This window comes from Balaenoptera acutorostrata, chromosome 5 (assembly GCF_949987535.1).
Source record: "Balaenoptera acutorostrata chromosome 5, mBalAcu1.1, whole genome shotgun sequence".
Classification (NCBI taxonomy): domain Eukaryota; kingdom Metazoa; phylum Chordata; class Mammalia; order Artiodactyla; family Balaenopteridae; genus Balaenoptera; species Balaenoptera acutorostrata.
The window spans coordinates 143,188,614-143,208,809 of NC_080068.1; the positions used below are offsets into that span (position 1 = coordinate 143,188,614).

The 20,196-nt window shown below is 51.8% G+C and overlaps 1 protein-coding gene across 11 annotated transcripts in view; it reads right to left on the reverse strand.

Annotated features, from left to right (window-relative positions):
- Window positions 1-20,196, reverse strand: part of NSD2 (nuclear receptor binding SET domain protein 2) — a 94,790-nt gene that overhangs the window by 17,432 nt on the left and 57,162 nt on the right. For 8 of the 11 annotated variants that reach the window (XR_009008335.1, XM_057546537.1, XM_057546535.1 and 5 more), the window contains exons 6-13: window positions 18,155-18,299; window positions 15,695-15,813; window positions 13,389-13,470; window positions 12,100-12,224; window positions 2,124-2,255; window positions 1,846-1,969; window positions 1,383-1,583; window positions 384-563 (exon numbers count right to left, since the gene is read on the reverse strand). Coding sequence is in view for 10 of the 11 variants with exons in the window: in XM_057546537.1 (XP_057402520.1) it covers window positions 384-563; window positions 1,383-1,583; window positions 1,846-1,969; window positions 2,124-2,255; window positions 12,100-12,224; window positions 13,389-13,470; window positions 15,695-15,813; window positions 18,155-18,299 (1,108 nt within the window). In the remaining variant the exon portion in view is untranslated. Of the gene's footprint in view, window positions 1-383; window positions 564-1,382; window positions 1,584-1,845; window positions 1,970-2,123; window positions 2,256-3,981; window positions 9,754-9,796; window positions 11,675-12,099; window positions 12,225-13,388; window positions 13,471-15,694; window positions 15,814-18,154; window positions 18,300-20,196 lie in introns of those variants that run through there. The other 3 variants (XM_057546540.1, XM_057546542.1, XM_057546541.1) reach the window with 3 other exon arrangements.

Sequence of the window (20,196 nt, forward strand, 5' to 3'; positions counted from 1 at the left end):
TGCACAGAGGGCGCCGTTCAGCCCCACCCGCCCGGCTCAGCCCGACGGCCTTCCCAGTCTACAGCTCTTACCCTCTGACCCTCTCAGACAGTAGCTTAAAAAAAGAGTCACCTGCATGTAAACACAAAGCACGTTTTGTTTTCACCACTAACGGTGTCCCATAAGCCTGTGAAACGGTCACGGTTAACTCAGAGATACCACGTATGCGACTACACGTGCAAGCACGGGGGTCGGGGGGCGGCAGGAGGGTGGAGAGCCAGAGCCTGAAAGGCGCTGCAGCCGGCCCCCCACCCTCGGCCCTGGGAGCGCCCGGAGGAGCAGCACTCTGACCGTCCAGACGGCCCCGATGGAATCGCAGGGCTGGACGCGGGGGGGCTCCTCACCTTTGGAGCACACGAAGCACCAGCTCACGTTGACATGGGCGTGATGCCTCTTGCCCTTCCGGGCGGTGAAGTGATTCGTGCAGATGACGCTGTTGGACGCGATCACTGAGCAGCCCGCCGCCAGACACGCGTCCCCGCCATGGTAGGCGACCGGGCATCGGACACACCGCATCATTTTACCTGGAGAAGGAGAGACACCCCAGAGCCCAAGGCACTGAGCAGGGCACTCCAAGGAACCAAGCCTCCACAGGTTTGCAGGGCTGCTGTGGAAATACACCTGAAGCAGTTGATGACAAAAATAACTAGAGTGGGAGGGTAAGGATATTTACTAGACGTCATGAAAACACATTTCCTTAAGGCGACGGTGCTTCAAAACGATGTCAGAAAACCGTCAGGCATTTAAAACGCTGTTTTCTAAAATGAGGTCAACCAGGGTTTCTCGGCCTGGGCACTGCTGGCCCAGCGGGGACCCGCGGGGTGTCCTGTGCACGGGACAGTGTTTAGCAGCACCCCGGCCTCTACCCGCTGGGCGCCAGCACATCCCCCCGCAGCATCTCCAGACACGGCCGTGTGTCCCCTGGAGGGCTGGCTGAGAACCGCTGGTGTCAGGAAGCAGAGGTAACCTGCCACCCTCAATCCCACAGACCTAACGTGACATAACGTAGACGTGACGGGATTTTAAAATATTTTTCTCGCACGTGAAGGACCATTAAAGCCAGAACAAATAGAATCTATCAAAATGGCTCAAAGGCCTCCCACTCCTAAAGTCAGGGATCTTTAAGACGACATTTAGGGCAGGAAGGAAGGAGAACATCAAGAAAGACCCTAACCCCCCCATCCCCACACGTGTGGAGTCAGTGACAGAAGAACCACCAACTGTTCCTCCAAATCCACATCAGGGGTGAAGCTCTGTGGTGACAAGCCTGACAGCCCCTGCCTGCCCTCTACGCGCCCGGGACCGTGTCAAACCGGCACGGAGGCTCTCGCTCACGTCTGTACCTTTCGATGGCCTTGGGTTCGAGGGGTTGGAAGCATGGCAGCTCAAGCAGCTGTGCAGAGGGCAGCGGAAGCCCCGGCTCTCGAACACCGTCAGCGGGAACTTGCGCACGCAGGCCTCATGGTAGAACTTCCCGCACTGCGACACGACGCAGCGCTTGACGTCGGTCTTGCTCTCCTTACACACGAAACACGAGTGAATCCCTGACGGGGTCGGAGGGGCGGAGAGAGGGGCACAGAACAGGACTTGAGCTGCAGCTCCTCATGGCTGGAGCACCGGCTCCTCCTCCAACCCCGCCGGGCAAACCAACTGCGGAGGTGCCCCATGGCCGGCCCTGGGGGCTCCCGGTGTCCTCCCGACACGGCACCAGTTCTGAAGAGTCCGGCCAGGGGACGGGAGGTGGGCGGCGGCCTCGGCCGAGACCGGAGCGCACGGTGGGGCGGGGCGGGGCAGGGCGGGGCGTACCTGAGGTGCACTCGCTGCACGTGAACCTCCCCTCCGGCCTCCGGGAGAGGCCCAGGCAGGCCAGGTGGAAGGCGCCGCAGCAGGGGCCCTCGCACAGCACCAGGCTGCCCGGCTTCTCGCACAGCTGCGGGCGACAGGGGTGTGAGACCAGGTGTGAGAAACCAAACTCCACACGATCCCCTGACCCCCGGGGCTCTGGGGCCCCGGCCGAGGGGAGGGAGGAGGGCCGACGAGGCCGGGCTCCCGAACGGCTGCGTCGGAGGCCGCCCGCCCCTCACCTGACACACGTGCTCCTTCTTGGCGGTCGCTCCTCGCTCAGACCTTTTAGACGAGACGGACACTTCGGTCTGGGTTTCGTCCGCACTCTCGTCTGGGGACTCCGGGGGCTCGTCTCCGGGGCCATCCGAGACCTGGGAGGAAGGAGGCGGACGACAGTTCATAGTGGCCGCCAGCAGCCCCGCCAGCTCCCCTCACACGCGGCACCACCGGTGTCCGTGACGACACACTTGCCGATAAGCTGTGTACAAATTCGGTAACGGGCTCCAACCCGCTTGATTTTTGGTACACAATGTGCGCAAGGGGCACAAGGCTTAACAGCCTCTCCCCATTCCTTAAAAGTGAAGTAACTTTTATGAAAACCCAATTTGGTCTAGTAGGTGACCTAAGATGGGCTTGGGGACCCAGAATCTTGGCTTTTCTTACCCGATCTGCTAAAGGTTCAACTACCTTAAGGGAAGGGAAACAAGTTAACCCCCGACACGCTTTTGTGTCAAGTGCAGGCCTTGGTGGCGCGATCGTGTCACTCCGGCCGTGGTCAGACGGTCGGGAAGCGCGTGCTCACCGAGGTCAGGAGCCGGTCTTCCAGACTCATCGCACCCGTAACTGACCGCCCGCCCGTTCGCCTCCCCCCACGGGGCCAGGTGGGGAGGGGGCACAAGCTGCTGCCTGTGCCCACGGCAGTCCGCGCGACAGGCGGAGAGACGGGGACTCGGAGCAAATGCAGTGACTCACGGGCCGTGTTCCGTCCGTCTCGCCTTCATTTACCAGCGATGAGTGAGGCCGGGCTACAGCCTCCCCTCATCACTGTACACAGCTTTTTCCCTCACTTGACCAGCAATAGCAAATCTTTAAATAGAAATCAATAAATCTTTAGTCAGAAAACTTTCTCATATATCAAATTCAGGTTTGTTTTAAAGCCTAAAAACACATTTGGTATTTATCTGATGTTTACCAAATAAATGTTGAAAACTGAATTTTTCAACAGAGCAAACGTGTAAGCTACATTTCCTGTACACCTCAATAATCACAGCAACCAGTAATTATGATCTAGGCTTGCTGCTTGCCAGTGAACACAAAGCTAGAAATTGAATCGGGCCACACTGTTTTTTAAAAAAAACCACCAAAAAACAAAAGAAACCCCAGCAGGCCATTCACCCGATTCTGCAGCCTCACCAGTGAAATTCTCCCAGATTCACCTCCCTGAAATTACAGGGGGCAGAAGGAAGAGCCCCTGGTAAACAGAGGGGTTTTGCTGACTTAAAACCTGGTGTTGAAGTGGGCTGACTTTTTTGAGGGATGTGTTGGCTGACTGGCACCGGTGGCAGGGTGATGGGTGTGTGGGCCACCGTGCCAGCCTGGACGCCCGCCTAGGCTTGACAGCGTGAACAGCACTAAAGCACAGGTGTCAGCCCGCTGCCGCGAGGCTGCCCAGTGAAGCCCTCCCCTACGGCTCACCTCCTAACCTTCCACACTGACACCCGAAAGAAGGCAGTCAATTGGAAGAACGCTCCGAGTTCAAACCCCAGTTCAACGTGTCCGTCAGATGCAGGGTCACAGACGGGGGCGAGCACCTGAGGCGAGTCTGCAGCAGGTGCTGGGGCAGCCGGGGCACCAGGAAGGGAAGCAGTCCCGCTGGCCCCGGTCCCACTAGGCGCCTGAGAACCGAGGCCCAAAGAAAGGGCCTTCACGTGGGCTCCAGGGAAGGGCCCGGTGCCCGACCCACCAACCCAGGTTCTTCCCTCAACATGGCTGCAACAAATTTAAAAGCTAAAGAAAAAGAAAAAAAAAAAAGAAAAAGAAAAAAGAAAAAGAAAAAATGCACGGAGAGAAAGACAGAAAACACAGACCAGTCCTGGGTCAAAGGAAGGAACAGCACCTTTTATTTAAGATTTACAGAAAAAGTGAGCACGTTTCCACTTGGAGATATTTCCTAAATTAACAAAGTCTGGTTTGAGGAAATAAACACTGAATACACATTTTGAATGGAAGTATAAATGTTCACGACACACACGAGGCGCATGTCCTGATGGGTCTAAGATACACACACAGCATCAGACCTTACAACAGCACAGTCCGTGACGGGGGCGGGAGGGTCCAGCTTCCATCCCACTGCACCCCTTCCCCGCGACTCAGCGGACCCCTAGCACACGGCCGGCCGGGGGTCTGAGGGCAGAGCGGGCGGGCACCTGGCTCCGGCTGCAGGCTCCACCTCCACGGGCGCCAGGGGCCGGCACTTACTTGGAGATGCGTTTGTGAAAGCGACACATTCACCTGCACGGTCCCAACACAGTCCCAAATCTCAGGCTACGACCTCTACGGTCTATTCCATATCCAATAGGTAGGGTGCATTCGGAAAGAGAGAACCGCAGTGACCGAGTGGACGGGCGCGGACTGCCGGGCACTCCCCGCCGCGCCCGAGTCCACCAGAGCCACGCCTGCGGCTGCTCGGCCAGCAGCTTCGCTCCTGACTTTCCAGTTTCCTCCAGTCTGAAAACACTCTACTCTACTCAGTATGCGACAGCACGGAACTGCCCGTTGGCCTCAGAAATACACTCCTCTATGGGCAGAGAATGTGGTCTCCGTGATCATTACAGGGATTTTTCCGGATGATATTAACGAACATAATGTGACCTAGTGAACACATTTAAACCAACTTCGAGAAGCGACTTATGTGAATCCCAGGCAGGTCCCTCCCTGCCGGGGCTGGAGAGCAGTCCCCTACGCCTCGGACAGAGTTACAGTGAGGTTCAAATCTTTTAACAAAACACATCCCTTCACAAGTTGAACACTACATCATTTTTAAAATACAATTACAGACCTTGAACAACAGATATTTCTATAAACCAACATTACTTGTATGTTTAAGTTACGCTTTTGTAAAGGAAGAAATAGATAACTAGAAGTGTGTTCACATAGGATTTTGGATTGACAAATGATACGAATCCTGTGCCCAGGAGATTTAATGAGTTTAAAGTCAAAAGACTAATCTCAAACAGGTCTTCCAAGGTAATATCACAGTGAAATATTAGGGTGGAATTAAAGTAATTTGTAAATTAGTCATTCATCACCTGAAATACTACAATTCAAACAAAAGTTATTGAATTTGTATTAAAGCAACCCCTCTAGATGACACAGCTCGACCCTTCCTAGCTGCCCCTGAAGTCCAGGTCTGAGTCGTGGGAACACACCCTGGCACTATCCTCACACCCACCTTCTAACCAGGCAGCTCCTGTGAGAACCGAGAGCCCCAGAAGGCGCCAGGGAGAACCACGCGGGGCCAGGCGGGCCGTGGGGGCTGTTCCAGACGCAAGGCCCGCCCTCATCACAGACAAAATGAGTCTCTAAAACATCCTATCAACCCAACGTTGTCCCAGCTGTGTCCCCAGCGGGGGCTGTCCCACAGAGAGTGGGCTAGAGCGGGGAGCTGGGGAGGGGCCTGGCCAGCGGCTGCAGGCGCAGCGCTGAGTGACCCACCCCACCCCCACTGATGGGCCGGGCTGCCCTCCCCCACCTCAGCCGCTTCTGGAAGGTGCAATATGCCCCGAACGGTTAGCACATGCTTCAAAACACATGCCAAAGAATTATATGCAAAAACCCAACACCTACATTCAGGCCAGAAAAAACTGTAAATGTGGATCTACCAGGTAACCATGTAGCTACAAAGGCATCTCACAAGATGAAGCCTGTCTGGTTCCTAAACAGACACTGAGCAGGCGGGAGGGTCCCCTCAGGGTGTCCTCGCTGGTGGAAATGCCCAAAGCGAGTGGCCCCTGACCCCGGCAGTACAAGCAACAAGATGGAGGGACGCAAGGCATGTGTTTGTTACCTGCAAAGGACACCCAACTTTCCATCACTGGCAAGTAAATCAGTACTAATTTCTAATATTCTAGGTAAAACAGCAAAAACAGTACTTTTTTAAAAGGATGAAAATCAATTTCACTGACCAAAAATCCTAAAATATACAGGAGTCAGCATTTTTCTTAAAAAAAAAAAATTTGAAAGCCAATCATAGATTTGAGAGCATTCTGAGAAACCTTTTCTAATAAGATAGCGATATTTCGGTTCTTTCAGCAAAAGACTATAATTTAGATTCATAATCTAAAAGATAAAACTGAGTCCTCAACAATTACTACTTCTGTTCATAGATTTCTAAAAGCTGAGGTGATGAAGCTATTGATTTTAAAAGCACAAATGCCAGTTTCACACTAAGTCAAGGCAGCTCTCACTCGGTCCACATACAAACGACTATCTGACCAGAACAACCTGAAACGTGAATTAATAACTGAAAGGAGCCAGACGCGCTTCAGAAACGAGTTGAGTTAGAAACAACCAAACGGCAAAGGGATCAGGGACACTTGCCAAAGTCACGGTGACCGTACTCTCCAGCTCCCCTTTCAGACAGGAGTCCCTGCTGGGGGCCTGGGGGAGGGTGCCTTCTCGCCCACCTGGGCCCGCACGAGGCCTCACCCAAGCCAGCCAAGAGCCACCCGCCAAGCAAGCACCGCTCCTTCTACTGGACTCATCAAATGGACGGAGGACGCTCCTTTATTTAAAACACTTACACTGCTACTGAAATGGTGAACAAAACCTCAGCTCTTCATCTGCCACAGCGGGCCCAACGTCCAGGCTTTTGGTGGAGAACCCTAATTTTAAGCCCACACGTGGGCACCTTTTATGTTTTCGGAAGTAGATGCTAATTTACAGTCTGACTTTTCATTAGAACATTACTAAGACAGACTCGATAGCTATGAGAGTCGCCCCCAGTCTGGCCACGCTCACACACCCCGGACCTAACCCTGGGCGAGCAGACCAGGGCCCAGGAGACCGAGAGGGGCAGCACACCTCGCCTTTCCGCTGTCCTCTCCTCCGGTGTGTTCAGCTGCTCCCGTCCCCTACCACGGCAACCCCTTGAAATGGCCAACCCCCCCCCCTGCCCCCGCCTTCCCACGCCCCAGCCCTGAGTGCTCCACTTGAAACATTCCTGTGGTTCTGCGTGGACTTCCCACGAAAACCACGGCATCAGGCACAGCTAACGCTGGGACGGGGGCCTCACAGAGACCACCCTGGGAGCAGGCTAACCCTCCCACACTCACACACGGCAAAGAGCCACCCTTTGCCTTACGTTTCTGAAACTTTGCTTCCTTGTGAAACTTCACTTAGGTTTCTTGTCGGTTTTTAGGAATGTCCTCTTTAAAACAGTGAGGTTACTTTCAGTTGGGAGGTATAAATGTGCGAGATACTAAAGAGAGGACTGAGAGGCAACCTCACCTAAGTCCCCCACGGCTGAAGACTCTGGGAAAGGTGCACAAGGAGACAGGAGTCTGTGGGCGGCAGTGGGAGCAGCTCCACCCGACACGGCATGGGCCCAGGGGGGCTGCTCCGTTACCGCGGGCTACCTTCATCTCTGGAACAGCTACCATCTCAGCTTCTGTACACTCAGACAAGTGTCCACCTGTGGCCTCCCGTTTTGTTCCAGAGGCCCTCCTCGCAGCCACCTCCCCACCAGGCCCAAGTGTGGCACGTGGAAGGAGCGGTCACGGCAGTGACTCTGTGCATGGCATAGCCAAAGTCACCTCAACAACTGTCAGCTCAAATGACTAAAGACCAGGGTGAATCGGCATTACTTTGACCTTAGGAAAGGAAGCCATTCTGCTATAAATAGCAGCATAGTGGATCTGTGCTCCTGCAGACAAACTACTGCCCGACCCTCAGCTCTTTCAGAACAGGAGCCCCTTCCACTGCCCTCCTTCAGGAAGCTGTGGGCAGGCCCTCTCGGGAACTCTGCCCCCCACCAGCGTCCCTCAGCGAGGCCACAATGCTGACTACGTCTGCCTCTGCCTGCCGGCACCTTCCCGCCTCCCATGGGACGAGGTCTCCCCACCCCGCGCTGAGAAACACTGCGTCGCCCCCTCCCCCTCTCCTGCACGCACCCCTATTTACTCAGCTGAGGCTAAGTCTACGCTGCTCCTGTGGACACAGCATCGAGTCATCCCCATCAGAAAGGAAGGCGCCCCTTTCTCTGCTGGCTCCTAACGCACCCATCACGTGTCGGTCGCTGGCTGGCTACCAACTCAAAATCCATCACGCCATAATTTCAAACAAGCCTCTTAATCCTTGTCAAAGGCCTTCCAGGCTCGAGTCTTTACTTTGGGTAATGGCTTCTTGAACCAGGGTCATTTTTACACCACTGTTTTTTCACATTTTAAAATTTAGTGACTGGTGTTTTGAGAATCCTACATCAGTCCTGAGCTCCTCCACGTCCCTTAGGGACAGCGTGACTGAGGCTGTCCTGGGGGCCCCGTGTCCACTGAGTTTGAGCAGAGTCGCGCCCCCAGCCACAGTCCAGTACCTGGAAGCGTCAGTCAAGCCCAGCGTGGGCTGCTTCTAGGGTTACTTTACCCCCACGCGCACAGTGCACTCAAGAGGATTGCTTTTCATGCCAAAGCAAAATTTATACTTTTGGATAAAAATGGAATGATGGTGATTTTATTATTTTTATTGTTATAACCGTTATTGTCACAATAGCGAACCACTAAGTCCTTGCAAGGCGCCAGGCACCCCAAGTGTTTTACATGCGTTACACTACTTAATGGTTTAGAACACAAGTATTTAGTGAGAAACTCTCATTAAAGGAAAAACACACCTGAAGAGTCCGCTCGGAATGAACCGAGTGCTACCGGCCTGGTAACGTGAAGAGCCCTCCCGCCTCTATGACCTGAAGGGCACGGAGGCCTTTCCTCACCATGCAAACATGCGGACACCCTGGGGCACACCAGGTGGTCACCCAAGATTGAGACATTTAATATAATGGCTCATGTTCTATAAAAGCAACCAATGAAGAGGTTGGTGTAAATAACCTGATTATAGGACCCCCCCTAGATAAGGGTTATTGAATCAAAAGAGTTAAATGGTTCACAATGATACTGTAAATAACATTTTTTTTCCTACAAATTTACTATAGCTAGTGTCATAGTAAAACTGTTTAGTAAAAAAAGACAGAATCAAAAGTCTTCCTGCCTTTTATGTTGGAAATTAGTTTACTATCTACAGGATTGAATACATTCCATTAGCAATGAGAACAGTCGACGAGGACTCTTTTTAATGTGTGCTGTTTGTTCTTTGTTTTTGAAGGTACAGGTGCTGACATTTTTTTCAATAAAAATTCAGTAAGTTATGAACTAGAGGAGAAAAACGACCTCTAACAAGATGAACCTCTACAGTGTGCTGTCCTTGTCACACGCCCAGGACAGCCCCTGATCGAGGGCATCCTTTCAACTTGAAATCTACATTGACCACTGGAATATGAATGTGTTTCTGTTATGAGATGAATGTGATTGGTTAAATGGCCTTGATTAGGTATCTTACCTTGGTCTCAAAATTTGTTATCTGTTCTCTTCATTGTATGTGTTATTAATACCAGTAAAAACAGATTATCACACATCTTCCATAACTGATTGTGAAAGGAATGCCACTGAGTGTGCACGATGACAGGCCGCCTGCAGCAGACATCTCGGAAACTACAGCATTTTAAGTGCAGCGCAGAGCAGCTGGGTTCAAGTCCACCTTGGCTGGTGTGGCTCCCACAAAAGCCGGTGCCAGTGGCGGCGAGAAAAGTAAGAGCTCGCTCTACTAAGGGAATAAGAGATGGGTTACACAACACTCAAACCACGGTAACGGCTTCCCAGGCCTCGGTCATGCAAGTGCGTGAGGGCAATCCGTCCTCCTCATCGGGGGATGCAGCGCTACTATGGAATAACTGTTCTAACGTAAGGTTTCACTGGTCACATACACCTGGTCTGAGAGGGACTTAGACCACAACATGACCTAAAATGTCCTGAAACACCAACCCTATGAAAATTCCTTATTTTAATCAATGGTATTGAAAGGAGAGAATATAAACATGCAAAGGGCATGTGACTCACCCCGAATTAAGGGGCCAGTCTGAGCCCTGCAAACAGCAGCCCCATGGTCGCCCAGTGCCCACCAGAACCGGACCTAGCGGCTTCTAGAATGTTTCTTTATAACACTGCACTTTGTCTCTCATGCTAAAAGGCACTTAGCCTGGCAGACGTCGTAAATGTGCACTGTAGTTCAGTAGTGTTAACACAAACAGACAAGCCTTCTTGTTCACCTAAAGCGGTTTTAATAAAAATGAACTCTAATGTGAGATTTATATAAGTCGCACAAAAGTGGCCTGATAGAAAAAGCCTAGTAATTTAGATGTTTTTCATGTAAGGAACAGAATGCACACTATGGAATCTATGTATCTCCTTCAAAATACAAAAAGGTGTATGATTTTAATGTATTTAATATATAATATAAATGTATTTAATAATCTATTTCTGAAGTTCTAAAGAATTAAAAATCAATTAAGCCTAATGATTGTAAAATGCTTCATCTAAGTCTTCCGAAGTTCAGAACAAATGTCTAAGCCAGAAAGATGAAACTCATCCTCGTCAAAACCAATGTGAGACCATCAGGTGTGTCTGACAAACACGTTTTACCCTCTACCCGCCATCCTGGCCCCGTGGTGAGCTGCTCTAGACCCACGCCTCTAACCCACACGACTCGTGACCAGGAACAACAGACAAGATCTCAGCGGCCTCAGTGTTTTTCTTTTGATGGTATCTGACAACAGTGGAAGTAAAAACTCCACCAAATAAGTGGGCCAAAATATGATGCCAGAAAATCTCATTAAAAAGTGTTTTAAACAAACTGCCTTAAGTGAAAGGGTCTATAGAACTGAAACTTTTAGTATTCCTCTTCTTTAGAATTGCAGACCACCTTTTATTTAACTTTTTAGGATACTAATCTGAACTTGGACAAGAAAAATAGGAAAAATGCTTTGTATAGAATTTGCCTTTTCATGTTTCAGTAAGCTCCCAGGAGCTCAGCGAAGAATTCTTCCTGCGTTGTCTTGACCGTGCCCAAATGTAAGAAATGTTCAGTTACCTACACCCACTAAGACTGGCCGAGGGCTCCACCCCACACCGCCCCGAGGCCCCTGCACGCCTGCGAGAGCAGATGCCCACCCCCGAAGGCCCGGCCCCCTCTAATGGGCATAAGCACCTGATGCTGAGAGAGCAGGGGACGCCCCGTCCCCACCACGGACCACAGTGGAGACCACGTCAGAAGTGCCACCTTCTGACCCACTCCCTGCCTCACTACCCTGTTCCGAAAAAGCCCAAGGTGAGCATCTCTTCACAGATAGTCTAAAAACAGGACTCACGTCTACAATGAGAAAAAGAATCACAGGGAACAAAATAACAAGAAATTAAGACTCGACAATAAGCTCCTTGGGTAGTCTCTAAAGCTGGGAATCCCAGACTCCCTCTGGACAAAAAAGGGTCATACCTACATGCTGAGGCTGTTTTTCATTTTGTTTTTATTAACGGCAAAGACTTCAGATTTGACGATGCTCTAGATGTCATGATACAGTGATGTGTGAGAGCCTCAAACAGCTACAATTTCACTAGCGGATACTTTCCGAGTCCAGAAAAGAGGAGTCACGTTACCACGGCAGTCCTGACTCACCTCGACACTCAGGGACCTAAAAACATGCCAGAATTTAAAGGACCAAAGCTGTGGACCCAAAGTCACGGAATGCACAAGGCATGTGCACAGCGTGTGGGCCCCGCCATCCCGCTGCGTGAGCACACCAGCCCCGCAGGCAGCCCCGCTGACGCTGTGTCAGGTTAGGACCGGGTGAAAAATCACAGGACCAACATCTTGAAGACAGATTTCAAGCACAATTAAAAGCATCAATACTGAAGTACAGCCACGTACATTTACGCATACACCGTGTGCGTGTGTATTTCTCTCTGAAATAGACACGGCTCACAGCACCTAACCTCCCTGCGACTGTGGAGAACACCCGTGTCACGCTGATTAAGTCTGACCTTTATCACACTTCAATGTGGGTAACTAAACGGCCTTTGTGTGAGTGCGTGATGATCACTATTATTATGATTTTACCTCATTCTCAGTTAAGGATGCAGAAGGAGAAGAGCTTTTGCTAAAGGCGAGCGACGCAGACGCCGCTGTGGGGGCCCGGTGCCGCTTCTTCAGGGGCTTGCAGGCGTCAGACAGATGTTTTGTGGCTGTAAGATAATTTTGGTTTATAAAGTAAAGTTTGAAACCTTAAACCCTCAATCTCTTTCCTGCTTTAAAAGTACCTCGCTAATAAATGAAGTTTCTAAAGATGGATTTTCTGGGCTTAACTTTTTGTTCTGGAAAAATCAGGGCTGACGAGCTAGACAGTGAAGTCCCACGTCCCCCTGCCCAGCCCCAAAAGCCCCGCCTGGGCCACACCAGTCCCACCCAAGCCTGATGTCAGGTCCCCCTGCCTGGCCCCAACCCGCCACCTGGGCCACACCAGTCCACCCACGCCTGGTGCCGTGTCCCCCCGCCGGTTCTTCTGCAGCAAATCCCAGACATGCCATGTTACCCATGGGAAGCCAGAGCACCCCTGCACGTAAGGTTTGAATGCGGCCACAACAGCACTATCACACTTAAAAGAAACAACCCTTTCTATCATCAAATGTCCACTCAGTGTTCAAACTGTTCACAAACGTCTGTTTTTTTAAAAGTCTGTTCAATTAATTTTTAAAAACCAGTACAGCTCTTTATGCAAAATAAGGGAAACAGAGCCATTTCCAATCTTCACTTACTCTGTATTTTATTTTCCTTTCTTATTACAATTTGGAGATGGTAAGCTTTCTTTAATGAACTACCAGACAGATACATCAAAAAGATAATTAATGAAAAGGTAAAAAGTGACCTGATTCCCCCTTCATTGTTTTGACAGTTATTTTTCACAAACATTTTAAGCTAGTTTCTTCAACATGTAAAACAGAAATAACCAGTCATTACTTTTACTTTTTAGCTAATATACATGGAGAACTGGGTACTAAAAATAGTGGAATTTACAGCAACAACTGGTACCATCAAGTCAGAAACCTGGACACTTCTGATTCGAATCACTTCCCTAACCTAATTTAAACTGAAAACAGTAAAGCCAAGTACAAGTCAGCAGAAGAGTGACTTCAGCGACACTCAGCTGGCCGCCAACCGCACATAAAGCGGCTCACCCTTAACTGCACGGGAACCTCCTCCCCACCTCGCCCTCTAGGCTCCAGCTTCCTGCTCACACGCTCACCCCTGGCTCCGCCCCCCCGCCCCCAGCGGGGGCTCCCCGAGGACAGGACCAGGCCGGCTGCCCACCGCCGGCCCAGGGGACCTGGAAGGAGCGCTGACCACATTACCTGCCTGGCTCTTGAGCGCGGAGGCTGCCTCGATGGCCTTGCAAGAGGCTGTGCGGGATGTTTTGTCCGTGAACGTCTCTCTCTGTTATAAAAAGGGGGGGGGGGCGGAGGGAGGAAAGAAGGAAGGGAGAACAAAGAAAACGAAAAAGGAAAGAAAGGGGAAAAGTCTCCAATGTGAACGAACACAGGCTGCTGAAAAGCCGTGTGACAGAAACGTCTTCCTGCGGAAGCGTGCTCTGCGCAGACGGTCAGCGGCGGTGGCCGCCCAACTGACGCCCTCTCCGTAACCGGGCCGACCCCCCCTGCCCCCCCCACCCCCCCCCACCCTGACGACTGCGGGGAGGGAGGGGCAGGCGCCGGGCCAGACCTGGCCTAACCGGTCGCTCTGAGAACCTCAAATGAGACTCCTCAGTCAGCTACCAACCGTCCTCTGGGTTCAGCGCGCAGTGAGCGGGAGGGAGCGCCACTTCTACCCTAGGAGAGCCCAGTCCATGCAAGGTGCGCCTGGCTCACTCCAGCCCACCAGGCGGACCATTTCCAGTCCTGAGATAAGCCCCAGACAAAGCTCACAAACAAAGATCACCCGAAAGCACATTTCACAACAGAAAAATAGCACACACACAAAAATATCATCCACATTGGTCTAGCGCTCAGAATTCAAATAATGTAGTCTGGACAGCACTGGGGCACCACTGCCTCACAGCCACCCTGCCGCCCAGGAGGCCAAGTTTGCCCTGGACTCCAGCAGGGATGGTCACAGGACCGGGGACAAAGTAACAGGTGCCCAGCACTGGGAATGCTACCTGGCCCATCCAAGTGCTCAAAGCATATTAGGAATTATACCCAATATGGCTTATAAACTTAGGTTTATAAAAACCAAACCTAACACTACTCTCTTTAAAAATCATCTGTTATTTCCTGAGCTACTAGTTAGTAAAATTTCTGTCTAGCTACTTAATGTGAATTTTGATATTTCAAATGTCCAGGGTCACACACTTTTTTTTTTTTTTAGGTAAATCCCTTATACAAATATTTCAAAGCAACCAGTGTCAGCATGACTATCAGTAAAGGACCACTTCAACGGCAGGTGGCCAGAGGAGAAACTGAATATGTGTTCCCAGGTAACTGCACACGTCAGTGTTACCTAGCTCATTGCTGGACACCTGACAGGTGCCCCGGGAGAATGCTCTCCTGTCCAGGAAAATGGGGCAGGGCCTGCCTGCTCTCCTGAACTGCAAATACACCTTTAAAGAAATAAGACAGATGACGTGATGGCCACATATTTATGCTTGAGCAATATGTGAGATTTATTTTCCATTCTTCGAAATAAAACAATAAAAACAACAACTTCTCAATTTAGATCAGTAAAAGATAGTTCGGGGAACTCCCTGGCTGTCGAGTAGTTAGGACTCCACACTTTCACTGCCAAGGGCCCGGGTTCGATCCCTGGTTGGGGAAACTAGGATCCCACAAGCAGCCAAAAAAAAAAAAAAAAAAAGGGAAGAGTTTGAAGTTATAATCAAAATCATAAATCAGAGTACAGCTACTCTGCCAGAACTACTATTAAATAAACATAAACTCAAATGTAAGGTACAAAGTCTAACCTCTCAGTTCATGAAGACGTTAACCGGGCATCTAAATCGCAGAGCGCACTGGCAGAGCCCACGTTCTCTACACGCACGAGCACGCATGCCAGACACAACAATACAGGTCCTCTGAGTGTCTGACCCTTGGTCAGTTTCATGCTGCTCCAGGTACCAGGCAAGCTCTGCCCCTTGGCACTGGCTGGCACCGGCTAGAGCTGTGAGGTCCTGTGGTTGCCTTTACAAAAGCTGGGCCTTTACATCAATACTTTGTTGTTGTATCAAACAGACCTACATAGCCTGCTTAGTATTCACATTAAGTAAATAATAATATGAATTACTAATAAATGGAATGAGTTCATAAAACCTATTTCAATGCCTTTAATGGATTTTTAAACTTCTTATGAAGAAAAACATATAGTGGATTTTGATGTTCTCCTGTCAACTCATTATTTACACACTGAATAATATGCCCTACATTCAAGAGTCATTTTAAGTATACAATTTTGTTGAATCTAAACATCAAGAATTATTCAGTGTTGGGATGTGTTAAATTCCCTGGCAGATAAAAACTCGCTCTCCTCAGCGGCCTTCTCGAAGAAGCTCCAAGGGGAAAGCCAGCCCCGGCCTCCAGCTGACGCCTGCAGAGGACGCCTCCCCGCATCCTGCCTGCGGCCCAGGGGAACTGGTTCCTGCAGCCAGGCCCACCCAGGACGTAATTACCTTCCGAAGACTGTGCCTGTCGGTCCTGAGTCTCTTCCTGGGAGCGTCCTCAACTTCAGCATCTTCTATAGGGTCCTGTGTCCTCTTCGTGTGGTTTCTTTTTTTCCCATTTAAGTTACCTTGGAATGGGGATGGGGGAAACTTACATGAAAAACCCTGCACAAGCTGTCCTCTAGAGCACTGAGCAGCTGCCCAGCGCCTTCAGCGTGTAGATCCAGCAGTGATGGGCCTCCTGAAACCCTGTTCATTTCCAGGGCCTAAGTACCACAGGTCAAACCTCTCTGCACTTTCCAAATGGCAAGTAGAAAATCCTTATCTCATCTAGGGATTATTATATTGGTACCTGTTACATTTTAATGTACTATAGCATTAAATCTAAATATAACCCAGTCTTTTTACAAAGTCCTTTAACACGTTTCCTTAAAGAAGCATCTTAAGTGAAACAATCCACGTGCATTTGCAAACTAAGCGCCTTCTACATGTTTGCTAACTGTGCCACCTGCTAGGTGTCCACAGGGAGACCACCTAATCTGAGACTTAAGGTGTCCGAACAGTACTGACAGAAAAACAAGACGTAAAGTAAGAATGCAGATTCTAGAGAGAGAACTAATTTGAACACACCAAGGTTTATTTAATACAAATCCAGTGTCTCCATTTGCAGGACTGCTTTACAGAGGTTCAGGGTTTGCTCCTGGACTGTTCACCAAACATCTCCTGGGAGGGCAGTGTTGTCCTCAAACCCTACGGAGGGGGGCGGAGCACACCGGCCAGGAGGCTCAGGTCCCTGCGTGCAGCAGCCCTGGGCTGACACGGGCCTGGGGCTCTGCCTCAGGTCCAGGCCCAACATTGCAAGAGAAGAGCAGAACCGGAGCGCTGGCCTCACCAGCTGCCAGTACCAGACTGGCATAAGCCGGCCTGAGAGTGCCCTTCACTAAGCTCTGGGCCGGCCTCAAGGGAACACCAGGAGAGGCCTGTGGAGCGGCGGCTGTGGGTCCACGGACCTGCCAGCCCCTCCTCGGCACGTGTGCACTAGGTACAGCTCCCAGGGGAGGGGAGGGTGCAGCCCTTCGCCCTCTACGTAAGGACCTCCCCTGTGCCAGGAGGAGGCAGTGGTCGTTTGTTACAGAGATGAGCAAGATGGGCATCTGTCTGAATTCCTAACACTGAAAGGATGGGACAGCTGACACCATGGCCTTTCCCGTCATCTTGGGGTCCCTGAGAGGGAGGGCTCGAGGCCTGCAGAGCAAACACACACCTGACACACACTGGGGGCAGGGACCACCCATGCTCCCGTCTGCCAAGTACTCGGGACAGTGACAAAGCAGGACACACAATCAAAGTCACACTCACTCTTCAAGGGTAAGCTGAATCTGGCTTCAGTAAAACCTGACTATTCTTAAATCAGCAGCCACTGAAAAGGGACACTTTTCTAGATTTAGCGTACTGATGAAGAGTCTGATAAACTTTTGCCTTTTAAAGAAAATACACAAATCCTAAACATCCTCCCTATTCTAAATTGTAGTATTCGCAACAAACCCTGAACAACTTGAATGAAATTCACTATTGATATCATTAGATGGTTGCTGTGGAGTTCTAGAAAGCCCTAAAATCAAGATGGGAACACGTGTGAACAGAACAGGAAGGCAACACGGATGTAGGCCACCTCGGTGCTGACCGAGCTCATGCCCACGAAGCTCGTGCCCACGAAGCACCCTGTCAGGCGAGTCTGGAGGCCTCTCCATAACTCTTCAATGACGAGCCTTGAGAGATGCGGAATTCTTTTGTATTTCAAACTGATACCCAAACACATCACACTTATCTTCCCATTACAGGTGTCAGTTTCCCACAGGCACAGAGGACACACCCAACCGTGGTGACCTGTCTTCCCCAGAGCTCACAGCATTAAGCCTCACTTCTCTTACCACAGCCCAGGGCAAAGCGGCACTTTTTGTTTTATCGCCCTGAAGGCCTAAAAAGAACCAGAGGCTACCCACATTCAACATCAGTCCATGGTCACCCTCCTCACCCTGCGAGCTCTCAGGCCAACAGGCCATGAATGGCCGGCCCCAGGGCCAGAGCCCCTGCCCTCGGTGGGAAGCCCCCCATGAGGTGCAGGCGCAGCCCCAGCCAGGACGGCAGCCTCACGGCAGGACCAAGGCCTGAGGTCTGACCCCGGCCCGTCACGCGAGCCTCCGGCCCTGGAGGCCGCCTGGACTCCGTGCCTCCCCTTCTGCTCCCTCACTGCACCTCCCCCACCACTGGCTGCAGGGGCAGGAGAGCGAGGGGCCTGCAGGGCCACAGAGGATCCCACGGAACAGCTCTGGCGACAACGAGCAAGGAGACCAGGCAGCAGAGGTTGCTTTACTGTGACCGCTGCACTCGGGTCAGAGCCGGAGCACAGGCTGCCACACGACACACACCACGGCTACGCAGAGGACACGAGCACAGAGCTACGGTTACCAGAGTCTTCTTCGTACGGGGACGGGGCCACGAGGGCAAACTTGGTGTGATAGCGTGCTTTCTGTTTCTCGTTGAGCATATTCCACTGGGATCGAAGCAGCTCTTCAATCTCCTCAGCGGAGGCGTCCGGGTGCTCAGCGACAACCTGCGGACACAGGAAAGGTGCGATAGGAAGACTGGACGCCTGAACTCACACAACGCGGCACGCGGCCCCTGGCGACTCAGCACGTGGCGCTCTCACTCCCACGTCATGGAACTACGTCCCATAAAGGCTTCAAAGAAAAAATAGTGTTTAACTGATGTTGTAACTCATTGAAAACAGCGCTGGTAGAAACGATTCCAACTGTATTTGTGTAAATGCAGGAAACGATAAGTGGTAAGAGAAAAAGTACACTTCTCCAAAATCACTAAACTGTTGGTAACTTGCAATTTCCTAGGCACCCTTGAGAAGCCAGCAGGAGGAAACACAACCTCTGGGTACAGGGGGCGAGCCCTTGGCTGGCTTTCTCGCCGGCCGTAGCACCAACCCTCCTCCTTTCGGGTCTGCGCTCGGGAGGGCGTAGACGTGGCCGAGGAGCCCCGCCCCGCTGCGCCCCGAGACAGCCACTCCTCACAGCCGGGACACAGAGCTCCCTGGCCCTGCCATCAGCACATGGGAAATGCAGATCCTCAGGCCCCACCCCGGGGACGCGCATCTTCACAAGGTCTCCAGAAGAGCCCCGTCACTGGGCTGTGAGGAGTGGGTCCGGGCTGTGCACTGTGATAATCCGGGGGGAGGGCGGGGAAGGGCGTAAAACTATGGTGCTCCAGTCCCTGCCAAGGCGGCTCCAACCCAGCGGGCCCAGTTCTGCTATTTTAAAGGTTTCCCATGCGTTTCTAATGTGCCCCGACTTTGAGGACCACCAATAGCAAGGTGCGAGGTCCATAAACCACAGCCACAGAGCAGACCTGACCCACCTTCCTGTTTTCGCACGGCCTATGAACTAAGAGTTGAGTTTACATTTTTAAATGTTGAAAAAAATCGGGGAATCCCCTGATGGTCCAGTGGTTAGGACTCAGCGCTTTCACTGCTGAGGGCGCGGGTTCAATCCCTGGTCAGGGAACTAAGATCCCGCAAGCCACACGGCGTGGCCAAAAAAAAAAAAAAAAATCAGAGGAAAAATATTTCATAGCACATAATAATTAGAGGAAATTCGACATCAGTGTCCACAGTACAATTTTCTCTGAACTCGGCTGCCGGCATGAACTCCCAAGTCCTCCGTGGCCGTTTTCAAGCTACGACGGCAGAGCTGAGGAAGCGCGACACAGACCTCTGCGCCCAGGCCCCTCCAAGAAAGCTCTGCCGACTGAGTCAGAGCACTGGCTGCTGGCTTGCGGGCCAGACCCCAGGTTCAATGTGGCTGGTCCGCCACAGCTTTGAGAAGTAACTTGGGTAAGGGAAGGTGTGTCCCCACTGTCCTCTGTGGTGGACTTACCATGACACTTCATCAGTGGGTTCCTGTCGCCACCTGGACCTACTACTTGCCCAGCCAACACGGCAACCTCTGCCCCCAAACGCAAGCCCCAATCCACAACTCCGCCCCACAGATGGCTTCGTATGGCCTCCAGGGTCCCCGCGCCTCACCACGTCCACCTTGGCCCTGCCGGACACCAGCATCCCACCAACTCTGCACGTCGAAGCCCGGCTCCGGCTCCCACGCTCCCCCGGGGGCTCCTCGGCGTCCCTGTTCCCATCTGCGCCTGCCTGGGTGTCTCCAGCCCCACACACGCCTGCTCCCTCCTCTCAATTTGGGGCACCCTCCCCTCCCGCCCAGCCCGCCTGCCACTCCACCCGCGGCCCCCAACACTTCAAGCGTCAAGGACCTGAGACCCTCGCGGCAAAGGCTTCCGTGCAGAGCTGCAGATCCAAGACTCCTGGAGCACAGCACACGCGTCTGCGGGGCTGTCGCCCAGCCCAGGCCACAGCATCCCCGATCAGAATGAAGGGTAACGTAAGTGCTCGCAGCTGCTTCCCCAAACAGGACTCCCGAAGCCCCGGAGGT